A 19,373-nucleotide genomic window follows, 5' to 3' on the forward strand; every position below is an offset into this window, starting at 1 on the left:
GCTGTGGACCCCCAGATCAAAGTTTTGGGGTTTATTTTGCAAAACAAACCCTAATTCTCCTCAGTGCTTCATGGCATTAGTGCAAATGGCCATATATATATATATATATATATATATATATATATATATATATATATATATATATATATATATATATATATATATATATATATATATATATATATATATATATATATATATATATATATATATATATATATATATATATACTGTTATCTCATAGTGAACCAAGCCATAACTGGGCTGATGCACAATATGGAGGAGAAAGCATTACACGACTAATACAAACACTATTTAAAATGCCAATAATGGAGTATATGCAGTTGCCCCCGCATGGCTACATCGTTCCAGGGAGCCGTATCTATCTACACAGCAGAAACGGCGCTATCAGACAAGGCTTCCCGCCAAACTGAAACCAACACAGGGGCGGGGCATCGTGACGTAGAACGTCACATTCATGCGCTGTCTTTGATTGGTCGTGGAGATTTGGCGAGGTCAGGGGTGGCTTTGGTGGACCCGGTCTACCTACTGTCCATGGGGCTGTAGTACGGGATAGGGCGGGTGTTAGAGGTATCCGGTGCTAGAAGGCAAAACCGTGCCGTGTTCCGTGAATAATCATAGGGGAGGAGCTGGTGAGTGAATAATAAAAAGAAACCGCAGGCCCCTGTCATGGCGTAAAGCGCAAACAACTGTGCGTGCAATCCACGGGATATGCAACTATATGTAATAGCCCCCTGGTGTACTGTATCTTATCCTGCCTGTCCTGAACTCTAAGGGGAAGAATTCGTTAAATCGGTTGGTTTATAAATGATCTATTTTGGGACTTCCAGTTGTTACACTTCATCCTCTCGAGTAAAGCACATTGTTATGATCCTTACTGCATGTATGTACATTATGGTTATGTATAACTGTTGTATGTGTGCAAATACAGTTTAATAGCACGTTCCCTTCAATAGTAGTACTGGGTCTGTTATGTTATTATACTGTGGATATACTTACAGTAACTTATACCTCACATCATACTTATTGAGTTTTATACTTAAATGATTTGCATCATATTTTCTCAACAAAAAAACAAAATCAGGCGTGTGTGTGTGGAAGTGGTTACTTCTTCTACCGGTTTAGTAAACTATGTTTCTTCAAAATGTAAATTGGTGTTTGTTTGTTACAGTCACTTATTATTCCCTATTCAATAGTTCATATTCTTGTCATATTGTGATATACTTAAAATATTCAAAATGTGTTGAGGAGTGAGATAAATTTCTGAATAAAACCAGAAATAATCTGGCATGTTAACGATTCCTGTATGTTTGCATTGTAAATGAGTGAAGTGTATGTATCCTTAGATATGCCCCATATTTTACCAAAAACTGGCTGTTTACATTTCAGGTTCTGTGTTCTGCCTTATTCTTTGCACTAAAATCTAAAACCACCAGCAACAGTACTGGATAATCTCAATCCTTCTCCCCAAGTTTATTGGGCAGTCTTTATTAAAGTCTCTGAAGTGAAAGATAGACGATCATAAAGATTTTGTTCCTCCTTAGAGGTTGCCTTTTTAAAATCATTTTTCTTTTGCTGCTAGGTAGAGATGTAAGCCGACAAAATGACGGACAAATATACGGGAGTTGAAGAGCGAGACATTTTCCTAAATGTTTTTGGTAAATATTCTTTGTGAATTAGAAAGTTTCCATATAAATGTGTACTTCAGTTTACTGTCCTACTACTAGATAGGCCTCTAGTTCCGAGTAACGTACTAGATGATTACACAGTGCGTGTGTGTGTGTATATATATATATATATATATATATATATATATATATATATATATATATATATATATATATATATATATTACAGAATTGCAGAATATGTGGTGATCCCTTTTTTATTGGACTAACATAATATTTAAAAGACAAGCTTTCGTGAGTTATCCTCCTTTCATCAGGTCTGAAGTAATGCTACAGACCTGATGAAGGGAGGATAACTCTATAACGCTTGTCTTTTAAATATTATGTTTGTATCGGCAATTATAGGTTGTTTACCATGTGAAACACGTATATAGCTGCTCATGTACACTATTTAAACACATTTTTACTCTTTCAAAATATACATTTTGCTTCTGGTTATTCATTCCTTAATGTGACGGATTACTTTCCCAGTTACGCCTACTTAAGAAGAATGCATATGAAAGTACTGTACCCAGGTTCAAATCACATTGAAGGGACCCTCACCCATCACATTCGATGCCCCATTGGCCATAGATAACCACAAATGAGCCAATTTGTGTCCGGTGTGTTTACCCAGAGCTACCTTTGTCGCATGAAAACCTTGTATTCTCCCCAATAAATGGTTACTGGTTCTTTTGCATACTAGCTGACGTTTTGTGTCTGCTGGGAAGCGGCAAAGTGTATATGATGTCTGGAGTGACTTACAAGGTTACTTTTGCTTTACTTACTTTCTCTTTATCAAGTCAAAAGCATTTGACTTGATAAAGGGAGGACTCCCGAAAGCTCGTCTATTATTTTAAATACTGTTAGTCCAATAAAAAAGGTATTACAAGATTCTGCAACATTCTGTTTTTTTTTGCATTCTTACTTTCTCTATAAATTATAAAATGATAGCATTTTTCCAGCCTAAGTAAAATCATGATTATGAGCACAGTATTAATACATTTATTTATGATGGTATCAAATGACATATTGCTTATTATTGATAACCAAACAGTTGCCATGCATTCTCTGATAGAACTGTTTTCTGTATCATGTGAAAATGTTCTGGTCATTTTAGTGCAGCAATACTTTTAATTTGTACTTTTAGGTTCTCCAGCTAAAAGCGATACCAGTTCTCTGGATATTTATGATGGATTGGATGTGGCATCTTTGTCTGGTATGTAATTCACTTTGTTCATATGTGTGCTCATGCAATGAATCCTAGTACGTTTTTGACAGTCGTACGCATTTGTTTGTAATGTGTTAGCCAGGGTATTGCAACTGATCAAATCCATAATCTTCCTACAAACTTGTTGAGAATACCGGTAAACCATTATTTCACATGTAATTGTTATGTGAGATACCAATAGGCCAGTTAATTGCCCAGAATCGGGTGACAAGGTATACAACAATTTAGGGACTCTGAATGGTTAGACAAAAGCAGCTTGTTGATGGTCAAGACTAAGTAGACTACAAAACAAGCCTAAACCACACACTCTGGATAATTTAAAGTCACAATGAATGTGCACTAACCAGGCTCCTAATCTCATGAATAAATGTATAATGTAACATGTCACATACACAAAACAAATTGTATACAGAACTATAGATACTACAGGTCCTTCTTTATTTCCACAGCCTTTTAAGATATTTAATTCTACTAGGCTACAGTGATATCCAAAAAAGTGCATCTAATGCATAAATCTACTACTGGACTGGGGACTTTTAAGGAGACTATTTATTTTCCCTTTTATTGTTTTGGCATTTACCGGAAATAAGGCAAATTGTGCATCATATGATCTAGTATTTCCCATTAAGTGCAAATCTTTCAGCATAAAATACAATGATGTACAGTGAAGGAAAAAAATATTTGATCCTCTGCTGATCTTGTACACTGACAAAGACATGATCAGTGAAGAAAATATATATTTTATGATTTCAGATGAACTCCCACAATCCAGCACACCCCCCAGGAACTGCTTGGACCTATATGAGGAAATCATTACAGAAGAAGTTACTGCTAAAGAAGCCTCCCATAGTGACGTATGTATCTAACGGATGTCTGATAATTGTTGCCATAGTAATGACCATCTTTCTGGTAAGCTAAAGCTGTGAGCATGGTAAAATTTAACAATCCGCTTTTAACTTTTAGATTTGTTGGTACCATTGACGTTTTTAGTGGGTGTATGTGAGTTGCTGCTTAATGTAGTAAACATAATTTCTTGCCTGAATTCTCAGACTCCACTAACAACATGACTATCTCTCCTACTAACCATGTCCAATAGCTTGGGGTCATTTTCAACTCACTCCTTTATCCCTCACATTCAATGCCACATCCTGCCCCTTGCACTTGCAAAAAAAACTTGCAGCTGCCCTTTGCTCACCCAACAAGCCACAAAATCCCCTGGCTCATTCCCTTATTATGTCCTTCCAATATTACAAAAAATATTTTGATAAACACTGTTCTTAACTGTCTCCTTACACAATGCTCTCCTTCTGCTTCTTCAGTCTGAATCCCTCTGCTGTCTCTCATTGTAGAATCCCTCTTCCAACATACCACGTCCCCATGAAACTTCTCCCTCCATAACAAACTTCTCCCATATGCCATTTTTGTGTTCCTTCTGTGTATTAAGGGTTTCCTCACTGCTTATAACCTCCTCCTTTTCCCAGTTACAAGACTTCACTTGTCCTGCTCCACCTAACATCGAGCGTTCACTCTCCCTCTCTATATTTAAGAACAACTTTAAAAGCCATATCTTCAGAGATTCATACAATCTTTGCAGCTAGAACCTATCTACCCCTTATCCACTCCTTCCATCTATGGCATTCTTTCTCCCTCTTTTCATATATCTTGTGTTTCTCTACACCTCATTCTCTAGATCGTAAGCTTGCGAGCAGGGCCCTATTTACCTAATGAATTGGTTTGTCTTGTCAAGTCTAGTTTTGCAATACCCTTAAAATAAATATATTGTAAGAAGTGCTGTGTAAATTGTTGATTCTATATAGATAAAATACACTGTTTGTAAAGCAGAATACATTAGTTGTGTGTACTTATTTTCTTGTCATGTTACAGCTGCAATCTGCATATGATAAGTGTCAGAAACAAATGAAAGCCCTAATTGAAAAACTCAAGGAAATTCAAATGAAGGTATAGTAAAAAATACAACTTCATTTTTTTCTTTCTTAATGATGTAATATATGATGCAAGAGAAATATTGGGTTTTAAAATTTAGTCTTTGATAAATATGCTAAGTGTTATTGGTTGAGTAATCTTTTGCTCGACAGGATTTTGAATTTTACATTACATTTATATAGCGCCAGCAGGTTCCCTAGTGCTGGTACAATTAGTGGGATAATTTAAAGTCACACAAAAAAAAATGGAAAAAAGGGAGAAGAGGACCCAGCTCTTGTGAGCTTACAATCTAGTTGCTGGTTGAGGGGAAGTCAAACAGGAATAGAAAGCCACTTGGATGAGAGTCGGGTCGGGATGAGCTGTTGAATTTGTTGATCGTTCAGATGGCTTGATTAGGATGATGACAGAGGATGTTGGGAAGAAAGGTTTACATTTCTCAAAAAGGTGGGTTTTCAGAGAGATTTTGAAAGTTGTGTACAAGGAAGAAAGTCAGGCGGGGAAGAGAATTCCACAGAAGGGGTGCAACACAGGTGTGAGAAGGGAGTAATGACGGTAGGATTTTGTAGCTCTTCATAGTTGGACATGCTTACTTGTCAACGTGGCCAAAAATAATAAATTCCAATCCAGTGGCCCTCAGTCACAGCCCTAGCTACCACGCTGCTCCACAACTGGGAACTTTGTTTCAAAATAATATTAGAAGCAGTTTAAGCTGCCTGTAAAATAATGGTGATGGCCGATGTCAGCTGAAAGGACAGTCATATGTTAAGATTAGGGCTGCAACTAACGATTATCTTCATAATCTGATAAAAAAAAAAAAAAAATGTACATTTTTTGTTTATTTAAAATAATTTAATGAACAAACAATGTTGGAACCAAGCAGCAGAATAAAAAAACTGATAAATGCATTTCTTGTTTTTATTTCCCATCCTGCCCCCCCCCCGGTTATGCACATTTGAGCCCAGGCTTGACACACAGCCTCCCAGATATGCCTTATACCCCCAGATATGCCACTCCTCCCCCTCCCAAGGTATGCCTTATATCCCTATATGCCTCATACCCCCCTGGATATGCCACTCTGCCCCCCAGATATACCTTATACCCCCCTATATGCCAGTGCCCTCTGATATGCCTTATACCCCAGATATGCCACTCCCCCCAATATGCCACTGTGCCCTACAAATATGCCATTATGCCCCCCTGAAATGCCACTCTGCCCCCACAGACTTACCCCCTTGCTCCAGACTCCTTGGTGTCTAGTAGGGGCAGCCGGTGAACGTCTGCGCGATGTGCGTAGACAAACCTCTGCTGCTGGCACATACCTCCACCGGCTGCCCCACTAGACACCAGGGAGTCTGTACATGGGTCACAAGTAAAAGGATGCACTGGTAAGTCGGGGTGGGGGGGTTCAGAGTGGCATGGGGGCGGGGTTCAATGGTTTTCTGAAGTCAGAGTGGTATATATGGGTGTATAAGGCATATCTAGGAGGCAGAGTGGCAAATAGGGGAATAAAAGGCATATCACAGTGGCTTATTAGGGAAACAGAGTGGCATATAAGGGGGTATAGAAGGCATATCTGGGGGGCAGATGTGCATAACTAGGGCAGGGTGGCAAATAAAAGGAAATGAAAACCAATCATAGTTTTTATTAAAATAGTTTACATGTGATTTAGTATTTACTAGTAAAACTTTTTTTTTCCCTATAGGGGTAGTCTTATATTCAGGCTTTTATTTTTTTCCTAAATTAATATTCACATTTTCGGGGGTTGTCTTATAATCAAGCAAATATGGTAAAGTCATTGTTTGTGACAACTGATAACTGCGATAAATATATAACTGCTTCTATTCTTTTATCATAGAACACAAGCTTACAGAATGAAAATATTTGCTTGAAGAAGAATATTTCGGCCCTTATCAAAACAGCAAGAGTAGAAATTAATCGAAAAGATCAGGAAATCAACAATCTGGAGCGTCGGTAATTGTGTTAATTCAAAAAGTTTATACGATATTTTGCACTTTGTAATACATTTTATATTGGACTAACCGTGATTTGTAGTGACAAGCTTAGGGGGGGTCTTCCCTTTATCAACTCAAAAGCATTTCTGACCAGCAGACTAAAACACACACTTTAAGTCTCGCAAGTACGTGTCTCTCCCACCCCCGGTATCAGGATATGTACTTGTGAGACTTTTGCGTTATAAAGGGAAGACTACCGAAAGCTTGTCATTACAAAGCAGTGTTAGTCCAATAAAAAAAAAGGTGTTGCAACATTCTGTCACTAGTGTATATTTTAAAATAAAAATGAGATCAACCTGTGAGTTTTATCAACTAAGTATGGAGTAACATAGCAAGCTATAGCTTTGCAGTAAGTGTAGTTAGTACCCTTCAGCCCATCTATTTTTAACTACTGGATTGAGATATACACACAAGGATGGGTTTCAACTAACTTTATGAAATCAGTACATATTACCGCTGTATTGACTGTTTTTTTTTCTCTCCTTTTAGCTTGTCTACACCAAGAAGTTTCCGCAATTTTAAGTCTGTTCCTCCGCATAAGACGCACTGCCAGGGGGACATGCCCTATAGAGATGTGAGATCAATGAATGTGGGTAATATGAGAACTGAAGTAAAAGTCCAAAGCACCTCGTCTGAGGCCACTGTTTCTGGCAATTCTGATAAAAATGCTCCAGAAAAGGGAAATATTTCAGGTCTTGTGGAAAGTGGCACATTAATTACCTCAAAATACCAAAATGCTATGCACAACAAAGACAGTTTGGACTCTTTACAGAAGGAGGTAACAAAAAGCCACTTAAATGCAGGAGAAAAGAAACAAAGGAAAGAAAAAGACAGAGATCTCAGAGGGAGGAAGGAAGAGCGACAGCAAATTACAAATTTAGAAAACGAAAAGAGAAACTTTGATTTAAGAGGAAAGTTAAACCTGTCTGATAAAATTGCCCCAGAAAAGAGGAATATTTCAGGTCTTGTGGAAATTGGCACATTAATTACCACAAAATGCCAAAATGTTATGCACCACAAAGAGAGTCTGGACTCTTCTTTCCAGAAGGAGGTACCAGAAAGCCACCTAAATGCAGGAGAAAAGAAACCAAGGAAAGAAAAAGACACAGATAACAGGGATAGAGATCTCAGAGGGAGGAAGGAAGAGCGACAGCAAATTACAAGCTTAGAAAATGAAAAGAGAAACTTTGATTTAAGAGGAAAGTTAAACCTGTTTGATAAAATTGCCCCAGAAAAGGGGAATATTTCAGGTCCTGTGGAAAGTGGCACATTCATTACCACAAAATTCCAAAATGTTATGCACCACAAAGAGTGTCTGGACTCTTCTTTACAGAAGGAGGTGTCAGAAAGCCAATTAAATGCAGGAGAACAGAAACCAAGGAAAGAAAAAGACACAGATAACAAGGACAGAGATCTCAGAGGGAGGAAGGAAGAGCGACAGCAAATTACAAATTTAGAAAATGAAAAGAGAAACTTTGATTTAAGAGGAAAGTTAAACCTGTCTGATAAAATTGCCCCAGAAAAGGGGAATATTTCAGGTCTTGTGGAAACTGGCACATTAATTACCACAAAATGCCAAAATGTTATGCACCACAAAGAGAGTCTGGACTCTTCTTTACAGAAGGAGGTACCAGAAAGCCACTTAAATGCAGGAGAAAAGAAACCAAGGAAAGAAAAAGACACAGACAACAGGGATAGAGATCTCAGAGGGAGGAAGGAAGAGCGACAGCAAATTACAAGCTTAGAAAATGAAAAGAGAAACTTTGATTTAAGAGGAAAGTTAAACCTGTCTGATAAAATTGCCCCAGAAAAGGGGAATATTTCAGGTCTTGTGGAAACTGGCACATTAATTACCACAAAATGCCAAAATGTTATGCACCACAAAGAGAGTCTGGACTCTTTACAGAAGGAGGTACCAGAAAGCCACTTAAATGCAGGAGAAAAGAAACCAAGGAAAGAAAAAGACAGAGATCTCAGAGGGAGGAAGGAAGAGCGACAGCAAATTACAAGCTTAGAAAATGAAAAGAGAAACTTTGATTTAAGAGGAAAGTTAAACCTGTCTGATAAAATTGCCCCAGAAAAGGGGAATATTTCAGGTCTTGTGGAAATTGGCACATTAATTACCACAAAATGCCAAAATGTTATGCACCACAAAGAGAGTCTGGACTCTTCTTTGCAGAAGGAGGTACCAGAAAGCCACTTAAATGCAGGAGAAAAGAAACCAAGGAAAGAAAAAGACACAGACAACAGGGATAGAGATCTCAGAGGGAGGAAGGAAGAGCGACAGCAAATTACAAGCTTAGAAAATGAAAAGAGAAACTTTGATTTAAGAGGAAAGTTAAACCTGTCTGATAAAATTGCCCCAGAAAAGGGGAATATTTCAGGTCTTGTGGAAACTGGCACATTAATTACCACAAAATGCCAAAATGTTATGCACCACAAAGAGAGTCTGGACTCTTCTTTACAGAAGGAGGTACCAGAAAGCCACTTAAATGCAGGAGAAAAGAAACCAAGGAAAGAAAAAGACACAGACAACAGGGATAGAGATCTCAGAGGGAGGAAGGAAGAGCGACAGCAAATTACAAGCTTAGAAAATGAAAAGAGAAACTTTGATTTAAGAGGAAAGTTAAACCTGTCTGATAAAATTGCCCCAGAAAAGGGGAATATTTCAGGTCTTGTGGAAACTGGCACATTAATTACCACAAAATGCCAAAATGTTATGCACCACAAAGAGAGTCTGGATTCTTCTTTACAGAAGGAGGTACCAGAAAGCCACTTAAATGCAGGAGAAAAGAAACCAAGGAAAGAAAAAGATACAGATAACTGGGATCTCAGAGGGGGGAAGGAAGAGCGACGGCAAATTACAAGTTTAGAAAACGAAAAAAGAAACTTTGATTTAAGAGGAAAGTTAAACCTGTCTGATAAAATTGCCCCAGAAAAGGGGAATATTACAGGTCTTGTGGAAATTAGCACATTAATTACCACAAAATGCCAAAATGTTATGCACCACAAAGAGAGTTTGGACTCATCTTTACAGAAGGAGGTATCAGAAAGCCACTTAAATGCAGGAGAAAAGAAACCAAGGAAAGAAAAAGACACGGATAACAGGGACGGGGATCTCAAAGGGAGGAAGGAAGAGCGACAGCAAGTTACAAGTTTAGAAAACGAAATAAGAAACTTTGATTTAGGAGGAAAGTTAAACCAGTCATCTTCAAACCATGGCAAAAATGAAGGTGACCAAGAAAGTAAGGGCACAAAATCTGACGGGAATCATGAAACGGGCAACAAAATATATTTCAATTCAAGTGGTTACGAGAAATCAAGCAGTACAAGAGGGAAGACGCAGCTGAGAGATCAACCTCACCCAAAAGATAAGCTTAAGAATAAACATGAAAAATCACCACAGAAAAGGGACTCTAAAGGATATGAGAGATGCCGAGAAACAGAATACAGAAGAAGTGCAACTGGAAAAGAAGACAACCAGCCACGCAGGTCAAAAAGAACTATTCCATTCCCAAAAGAAGAAACCTCTCACAAATCTGTTAAATGTGACCTTAATGACAGCAGGAATAGAAATGATTTGGGTAGAAAAGAAAAACGCACCTCTGACTACAACAAAGACTTGAGATCCACATATAACAAAGAATCGAGGTGTTTTAGTAAAAATGAAATGTCCACATCTAAAAATGGTAAGCAAACCAGAGATGATAAAAGTACAAAATCTGATAGAAGACACGATGAAAAGAGAAGGTCCAGAGATGATCGAGATGCAAGTAGACGGGAAAGAAAAGGACCCACAGAAAAAGAAAGGTTGATATCCCAATCTCCAAATAAGAAAAGAAACAAAGTAGATTCCTGTAGTGCAGAGCAAGAGTCTCCAAGTACGCTGAGCAATGGTAAAACAAATGCCGAAAAAAAGCCACCCTGTGAGCAAGACACCAAACTGTCTTTTATGGAGACACTGAATCTTACTCTTTCTCCAGCTAAAAAGAAATCGCAGTGTGAAGTGGAACATGGCAGTAAAAACGTGTCTGAATCTAATGTGGAATGTACCATTGTTGCGGCAGAGGATGTTGTGTCTTCTGAAGTGTTTGATTGTTTAGAAAATGCTGGGGAGAAAAAAACTCTATCAAACTTAAGAGCCACTAAAGAGATTGACTCAACTACTATAACAGAGACACAAGAGTTGCAAGTTGGTGGTGTTCACATAGAAGAGCCTCTATCTCTGTGTGAATCTATAAGAACTGTAGACCCAATTACATGTCTTCAGGAGTTACCACCAGCATTGATACTCAAGCACATTAATGCAACACCCATAAAAAAAGTACCACCTGAAGTATTTTTGGCTGATGACTTAATTTCTTTGAGCTCTGATGAGATGGAGACACATAGTTGTGTAGATGGATCAGATATAGGTGAACTTGAGTCATTCATTGAAATTGACAAGTGTAGTGGTAGTGAAAGTCCTAATGAATCAAACCCAGACAAAGATATAGTGCAAACTGAAATCTGTCAAGATCAAGCAATGCTTGCTGAGCAAATACCCGATCCTGCTGCTGGCACCACAAGTAATTTGGAACCAAATACAAATGAAAACCTAAAAGGTAATTTCTTAGATATTGACTTTAGCACAAAATTTATTGATTTTAAGCATGATGATAAAAACGGTCCAATGAGTATTGACATACATTTTCTGAGAGACGTACCTAAAATCATCAGTCCACTGAAAAGCTTGCAAAGGCGTTCAGGGACAGCATATTATAAAGTACAGTGCATAGCCAAGGCTTCCATAGCAAGCGTTTTAAACAAAGGTACATTTGTGTACATATGCATTTTATTTTTGGCTTTGCTCATAGTGAATATTTTGTATATATATAGTGGAGTTTTATACAATTTCATATTTGTTCTTTCATCTTTTATTTTTCTTAGAATGCAATTCTTTGACTGTAGTTTCACTATAAATAGCCTTCTCATGCAGTATAAGACATAATTTCAGAGCCTATTTTCATTTCCTGATGACTTCAGCTGTCATTCAGGACAGAACTTGGAGCTTGTGTTGAGTTCCCTCTCTATTTATCAGGCAAGCTGTAAGGGGGAAAAAAAAATAAGAAATGCCCTAGAAAGAACACGTAAGATGGCATGAGGAAAGACCTGGTAGAAAGATTATATGGGGCATAGTGAAAATATACTGGAAAAAATTCTTGGGAACAATGAAGGAACTTAAGGGCAAAAGTACATTGAGGGAAAGAAACTGGGTGACGTAGGAGTAGGGCAGGGCTCGACAAATCCCAGGCGCCAGAGAATTTTGTCCTGGCGTCTAGGTTTTGAAAGCCTCTTACATCCAGAAAAAATTGTGGATGTAAGAGGCTGAGTCACCACCCGGGGGCGCTGCTGCTGCTGGGCAGACAGCACAGCCACTCCGAGCCCACCGCCGAGCCTGAGAGCACTCCCACGGAGTGATCCTGTAGGCTGAAAACGCGGTTGCTGGAAAACCAACAATCGTGTTTTCAGCTGCCACAGGCAGCTTCAGGGAAGGGGGTTGTGTGTTGATTGGGTCCCCACACAAGTGTGGGGACCTGACCCAACACCCCCCAGCTGTCTGATCGCTCCATGAGAGCGACAGTGTAGCGTTAACCCCTTCAATGCTGCGATCGCGGCATTTTAGGTGTTAATTCCCGTTTTGTAAGGGTGCTTCCAGGTCAAATGCTGTGAGTTTAGTAAGTGGACTGATGATGATCAGATCACTCTTGACCAACTGTTAGTTTAAAAAAAATCCTGGCTCCTAACTTTTTTTACCTGGCGCCTAGCGTCACAACAAATTTGTCAAGCCCTGGAGTAGGGTGACCGCATTCAGTTATTTTTCCTAAATGCATATCTGTTGTACATGTTGCAAGGCAGCATTAAAATATTTTTTTTCTTTCTTACAACCGTTAAGTACCTTTCCTCATTTCCTCACCAGATGCAGATACAAGCCACCAGTGTATGTCCTTGTCAAAGGAACTAAACAAGGAGAACTGTCAACCAGCGAACAAGGCAGACACTGATTCTGGGAATGATTGGCTTGTAATTTCTTCAGATGAGGTGGAAGAAGGGGAAATTATTAGTGATAACGAAGATGCTTTCAAATCTGAAAAAACTCTAGAAAGCTCTGAAAAAAATAATTCTGCAGAGGAAGTGAACATCATTCATAGTCAAGTAACTTGCACAAGAGAAATGTCATCTTTGACTGATGCTAATGGGGTGGTTTCAAAAACACCTCCTGCATCCAAGGAGAAAGCGAAAATAAGGACCAAAACCAAATTAATACCATTACCAAACAGTACATCAAGAAAGCAGAAGCCTTGCCTTGAAGGCATTGTGCAAATTGTTAAACCATCAACTGTACTGGATGTGCTTCTGATGTCAAGGGTTATCAGGAAGCACATAAGAACAAAATACATGAAATTTAAGATGCAGGTTTCAGTCCGCCAGTTCCATAGTGTAATAGAACATGGAACATTATATTTTTTAGAGTTAATGAAGACTATTGATTGGTCCACATTGTGTTCATCACCTGACCGTGTGAAGAAATGTGCCTGTAAGTACATTGAATCCAAAATGAAACGGGTAAAAAAGAATGGGATTGTGGACCGCATATTTGAACAGCGCTTAGAGGACATGAAAAAGAAACTATGGAAATTCGTAGATGAACAGCTTGATTGTTTGTTTGATAAACTTAAAGCAATGCTTACAAGACTATGTGACAAAGTCAAACAGCAGCGTGATGATAGTACAAACCTGTTGACGTCTGAAACCACTGCAAACCCCAAAGTATTTTCTGTCCTTGTAAATGATCCCCACAAAACCAGCAAAAACAAGAAAAAAAATCTGTCTCAGTTGTCTAAAAAAATGCTTAGACATGGAACGTGTTTGAGACAAGAGCAACATGAATTGCCATATGGAAGTAAAGGTTATGCTACAAAACATCCTAATGTTAGTAACAAGCTGACCCATCCAAAGAAAGGGGGGGCTGTTTCCCCTGTAAGTGACACCAGGCCTGCCATTGCACTTGGCAAAAATGTAAATGCAAATCATGCTGCAAAACATTCACACATTAGTAACAAATCTCTTTCACTAAAACCTGATAGATCCATACAAAATACTTCAGAGTTGTCCTTTAGTTTACTGAGTGATGACCACATGGGAGAATTATTTAAAAGCTTACTTCACCATTCAGACCATTTGGTCCCTAACAACATTTTGGATGAGGACATATTCATTTGTATATCTCCTGAGAAAAACAACTCTTTGCAGAAAAGTGAAAATGTGAATTTGTCAACAGAACTGACAACTCCAACACAATCTTTTGCTTCTTGGCCTCCTGTTTTCCCTTCACAATCAAAGACATTTTCTAGGTTTGATCATTTCCTTCACCCAGATGTCCTTGATGAAAGTTGCATGCTGGAGATTCCCAACAGTGCTTCATCTGTCAAGAATATTCCAAGCTCAGAGGAAAGGACAAAATCCTTTACTTCAATCCTTTTAGAAGATCTTGCAGTGTCTCTTACTGTACCGTCACCTTTGAAGTCTGATTCTCACCTTAGCTTTCTTCGAGAAGCTAGCGCCCCTGAAACAGTTTTGGGAGAAATTCTTGATCCCCTTTGCATAGAAGATGCTCTTCTTGAGGAAGATGCAACTGAACAAGACATACATTTAACACTGGATTCTGAAAACTCAAGCAGCTGCTCATTGCCAGATACGAATGATACTCCCTCCACTTTTCAGTGCCATCCTAGTGAGCCAATGCAAGCAGTTGTCATGGAGAAATCAAATGATCACTTCATTGTAAAGATTAGACGAGCTGTGTCTAACTCTCCAAACGCAGAATGCTCATCAACTGAAGATGCCAGTATTGCTACCACACACCTGGCACAACCTGAGGTTAAAACCCTTAGCAATGTGTCATGTAACAGTAATGAAGGAGAGAGCGGTTCTGATCTACTTGGTGAAGGTGTGGGTTGTCAAAGTGAAATGTACATGCGTGGCAATGGTGGCAATAAGACTTCTGAAGAGATTTTAGGCCAGCCATCCTTTAGTAATGAAACAAGGAGTGTTAATGCACTAGAAGCAGTAACCAAGTTACTCGAAGGTTTAAATGCTTCTTGTACTACAACAGCAACAGACGTAAATACGTCTTGCGATACCGTGAAACACAGCACTGGAAGTGTAAAAGAAGTTGACGTGTGTTCTGGCAATACCAATGTAGATCCATTAGGAGAAGAGGCATCCAATCTATGCATTGCTGAGGACACGGGGCCGACTGTGGTCAAAAAGAGGAAAAATGTAGCAAAGGAAGAGTCACTGCCAAAGAGACAGAAAGGTTCATCACACCAAGATTCTGAAACTGAACGTAGTAAAAGCAGGCGCATTGATAAAACTGATGCAAACACATCTTTGGATGCAGAGAAGTGTAGTGGAAAGCACAATAGATCATCTAGTGATGATCTAACATGTATGTCTTCCCCCAGTAATCTGTCTGCCAAAAACATTATCAAAAAGAAAGGAGAGGTCATTGTGTCTTGGACAAGGTAAGCATTAAGCTTTGAACGCACAAATAGCAGAATTAACAATTGTTAGTCACAGTAGTTAAAACCCTTTAGTGTTAGGTTTGTTTTCCTTAAATCCTAGTTTACCTTCACAGAAATATTTACCATGGAGCGGTGTGACATGATCACCTTGGCGTCTTTGTTGACCCCAAGGATCTTTATTGTGGTTGTAGGGTCCCACCGATGACATCTTGGTAGCACCACAGAAGTCCCTTTAACTGTGTACATCCTGGGTGCGAATGGTGCTGCAGCACAAGTTTCATCCCATAGTGTACTACATATGTAATTGGTCCTTGAGGACAATTGTTTTATTGACCACCTCGTTGATCACTCCTAAGCTTGTTTTTTAAATCAGCCGTTCATAGCCATACAATATATAGCAAACGTTGGCATCTGGATTAGGGGGCCCACGGGGCCCCAGTTGCCGATCTCGGTGTTGCTTAATGCCTCGACATCAAGGCATTACAGCAACACCGTTTGGGTGGAGCTACCCCTGTTTAAAGCCGCTACATGCCACGCACGTCAATTGTCGACAATGGGATGTTCCCCCCCCCCACTAGGTTTTCCTTTAGCACCTCGACAACAATTAACAAATCGGCAAATATTCAAATATGGTTGCTGCCTGCTTTAAAATAAGTGATCCCCTCCTAAGCTTAACCAGTGTTGCTGAAATGTCTTGATATTAATGCATTTGAGAAAAAGCCGTAATAGAATTGGTGCTTGGAAATGGTTGAAATACCCTAAAGTGTCTACCGTATTTGCTCGATTTATAAGATGAGGATTTTTTCAGAGCAAATGCTCTGAATATTATACCCCTCGTCTTATAATCAGACCTCAAATAGAGGTCTGACTATGAGACTAAGATCCTGATCCCCCGCAGCGCTGCAGGGGACCTGGATTCTCCTCTCTGGCACTTACCGGTGCTTCTGACTCCCTGGTGTGTAGTCGGGGCAGAAGGTAGACGTCTACGCAATTCGCGTAGGCAACTTCCACTGCAGCCTGAAGGAGGTGCCGTTAGCAGCGGGGGTTGTCTGCGTCCATCGCGCAAACCTTCCCCGGCTGTCAGACTGGAGACAGACTTTTATACTCATCCTCATCACTCCCATCCATTAAGTGCCCCTAAATTAACCCTAAAGACCCCATCAACCATAACGGCCTTTTAAATAACCCCCACCTCCCCTAACTTTCAGCAGCCCAAATATTTTATACTTACTGTTAGATGAGTTGCTGTCTAAGCAGTGTGGATGCTATACGGAAAGGGGCAGGGCCAATCGGCAGTGTGACTGCAGGGAGGTACTGGGAAGTACCGTAGTAACTGCAATCTACAACCACTGTATAAGACGCACCCAGTTTTTAGACTTATACATGGGGAAATACGGTATCTGTCTCAAAACTATCTTACATAATGCATGATGGTGAACAAGCCTCTTTTTTTTTTTTTTTTGACAAAAACAATACAACTATTTTCTTTACATTTTGTTACTTAGGGAAGAAGACCGTACAATTCTTCTTGAATGTCAGAAGCTTGGACCAAATGAGAAGACGTTTGAGTTCTTATCTTTGAAGATGAATAAACTCCCGTTTCAGGTATTCGGTGGCTACTGTTGCATTTAATTGGTATGGTAGACTTAAACGCAAAAAGGTTTTGAACAGTGTCTTAGGAATGTGTGTTTTTGTTTTGTTTTTTTATTAAGTTTTACTAAATAAGTGCCTAGGTCTTTACTACCTCACATTTACCTCCATTGCACAGTTGTGTGGAAAAATATTTGCCCCAACAGAGTTTCCACATTGCAATTTGACAATAAATGTTATTGTAGAATTAATAAAAGTGTAATGTTAGATAAAATGTACGTTAAGAAAGAACATGATGAATTAACTATTAGCAAAACTAACTCTATTAGAGCCAGGGCTCTTTTACGCCATTGCCATGTCTTTAAATGCAATTCCCCTCATTGACTTACAGTATACTGGGATGGAGTGTAAAAACTAGGGGTGTCCAACCTGCGGCCCTCCAGCTTCTGCAGGACTACATCTCCCATACTCTTCAGCCTGCCCCTTATGGGAGATGTAGTCCTGCAGCAGCTGGAGGGCCGCAGGTTGGACACCTATGGTATAAACCATTCCCCAAACAAGGTACCAATGGCAGAGAGTCAGACCTTTAACATTCTGCCTGCAGTACAGAGGCAGGAGCTGCACAGCTTGATCATGGAGACATATCACTTGGGTTTAAAAAGTGCAGCAGTTTTGACCGAGCGAGGGAGAGGTCAGTGTGAGAAGTTTTCAGGTTGGGACTGGATGCTGCCTGATGGATTTCCAATAGAATTGATTTATTCAATGTTGGAGCTTCTTTTTTCAGTCATCACTAAAAATACATTATTATGCTTGGACTGGTGGTACGCATAATAATTACAGTGTCACAATTTTAAATGATAGTGCACAATTAATTTTCCGTTTTCTGTACGACTTAATTTAAAATACTGTAGTTCACCCATATGATATCCCTCATTACTCTCAGGTTCTTAACACCTTTGCGGTGGCTTCTTCTTTAATTTTTGAGACATATTTGTGAGGCATGTGTGCAAACCTGGTTCCTGAAATTTCTGTGATCTTTATTTATATTTATTGTTCTTTATCCAGAAAAATACCAAAGAGGAAAGGGGATGTATATGACAAAAATGAGCTTTTGTAAAATATTTGGCTGCCGTACAAGTAATAACTTGTCCCTTTTATTTATTTTAGATAGAAGAAAGGTTCCGGCAATTACTCAAGTTGTTCAAGAAGTCCAAACATGCCAAAAGCTGAGACTTTAGTATCTTGAACAGTTTCTTCTAGATTCAAGAAGAATATGCTGAATACAGTAAAGTGTGGGACCTACACTGTAAACTTACTTATGTCCATAATAACTTGTAAATATATCTGGGTGCCAGTTTTGTTTGTTTTTGTCTTTTTACTGCCTCTCCAGTATACTGCTTGTCCATTTGCTGATCCTCAAGTTGGAGAGGTATAGCTTATTCTCCCTTGGATTCTTTCATTTAAATGAAGAATAAAATAATTATTAAAGTCCTCAGCAACAAGTTAAGTAAGAATGTGCAAGTGCAGTGTAATATATTTTGAAGTGTTAGCTGTGAATTCCAGTTATGTTTTTTTTCTCTATTTTCTACCCTTGTGTCCATTTTTTTGCGGCCAGTGAAAGATTAAAATGTGTATCTGTAATAATCACCTTCTAATATCCGGTACCTTTTGTGTTACATTGTGGCTATTTGAGAACACAAAAATACCAAGGCAGGGGTATTGTACAGTGGTGCAGAAATTCTAATTGTCTATTAGGGAGTGTATGTTGTAAAATATTGTATTTATTTTGTAAAATAAGTTAAAAGATTTATACTTTTGTAAATGCTGTTTCTGTATTTCATGTATGGGACAGCACATTTCTCCACATGCCAGTCCTTTCCCGCGTGTACCGAAATCTGATTTTAGAATAAAATTAGAATTACTTGCTTTCAGTAAAACCTTCTTGATATGTACTTTCCTTTGTTTCCAGTTTCACTAAGGGGAGCAAAGCATTGTTCTTCACTTGTACGTCCAAACAAAATCAACCCTTTCTTTTATTCTGCTTTTCAGCATCATGTATTTCCAATAACTCACACACACTCATGTTCCTTTTGGTTCTTGACCTTGCATAAGCTGTAGACTGTTACTGTATATTTCGGGACACTGCTATTTATTATTTGTTCTGTAAGCATGGTCAACATTCAGTTCTGGAATATAAGTTGTTATTGCTTACCAGATGTCCCCTGTGTAGTGAATGATATGATATATGTTGATTCATTCATTCTTTAACAGTACTGCTTGTGTTCTTCTTGGATCCTCTAAATACTACATCACATGTGTCGAACTGTGCGTATGGCATTGC

General features: G+C 38.9%; 1 protein-coding gene across 2 annotated transcripts; it reads left to right on the forward strand.

Annotated features, from left to right (window-relative positions):
• The first annotated feature begins 498 nt into the window (after nucleotides 1-498).
• CASP8AP2 (caspase 8 associated protein 2) lies at nucleotides 499-18,972 on the forward strand. Of its 2 annotated transcripts, XM_053461201.1 has the most exons (10): nucleotides 499-653; nucleotides 1,604-1,679; nucleotides 2,839-2,907; nucleotides 3,673-3,773; nucleotides 4,804-4,878; nucleotides 6,719-6,834; nucleotides 7,365-11,479; nucleotides 12,835-15,442; nucleotides 16,948-17,047; nucleotides 18,200-18,972. In XM_053461201.1, the coding sequence occupies exons 2-10, from the start codon at nucleotides 1,625-1,627 to the stop codon at nucleotides 18,260-18,262; spliced, it is 7,302 nt and encodes a 2,433-aa protein (XP_053317176.1). In that variant the 5' UTR covers nucleotides 499-653; nucleotides 1,604-1,624; the 3' UTR covers nucleotides 18,263-18,972. The 2 variants fall into 2 exon arrangements, with proteins under 2 accessions (XP_053317176.1, XP_053317175.1); XM_053461200.1 differs by lacking the exon at nucleotides 499-653 and having other exon boundaries at nucleotides 1,492-1,679.
• Nucleotides 18,973-19,373: the final 401 nt, after the last annotated feature.

Source organism: Spea bombifrons, chromosome 3 (assembly GCF_027358695.1).
Source record: "Spea bombifrons isolate aSpeBom1 chromosome 3, aSpeBom1.2.pri, whole genome shotgun sequence".
Lineage (NCBI taxonomy): Eukaryota > Metazoa > Chordata > Amphibia > Anura > Pelobatidae > Spea > Spea bombifrons.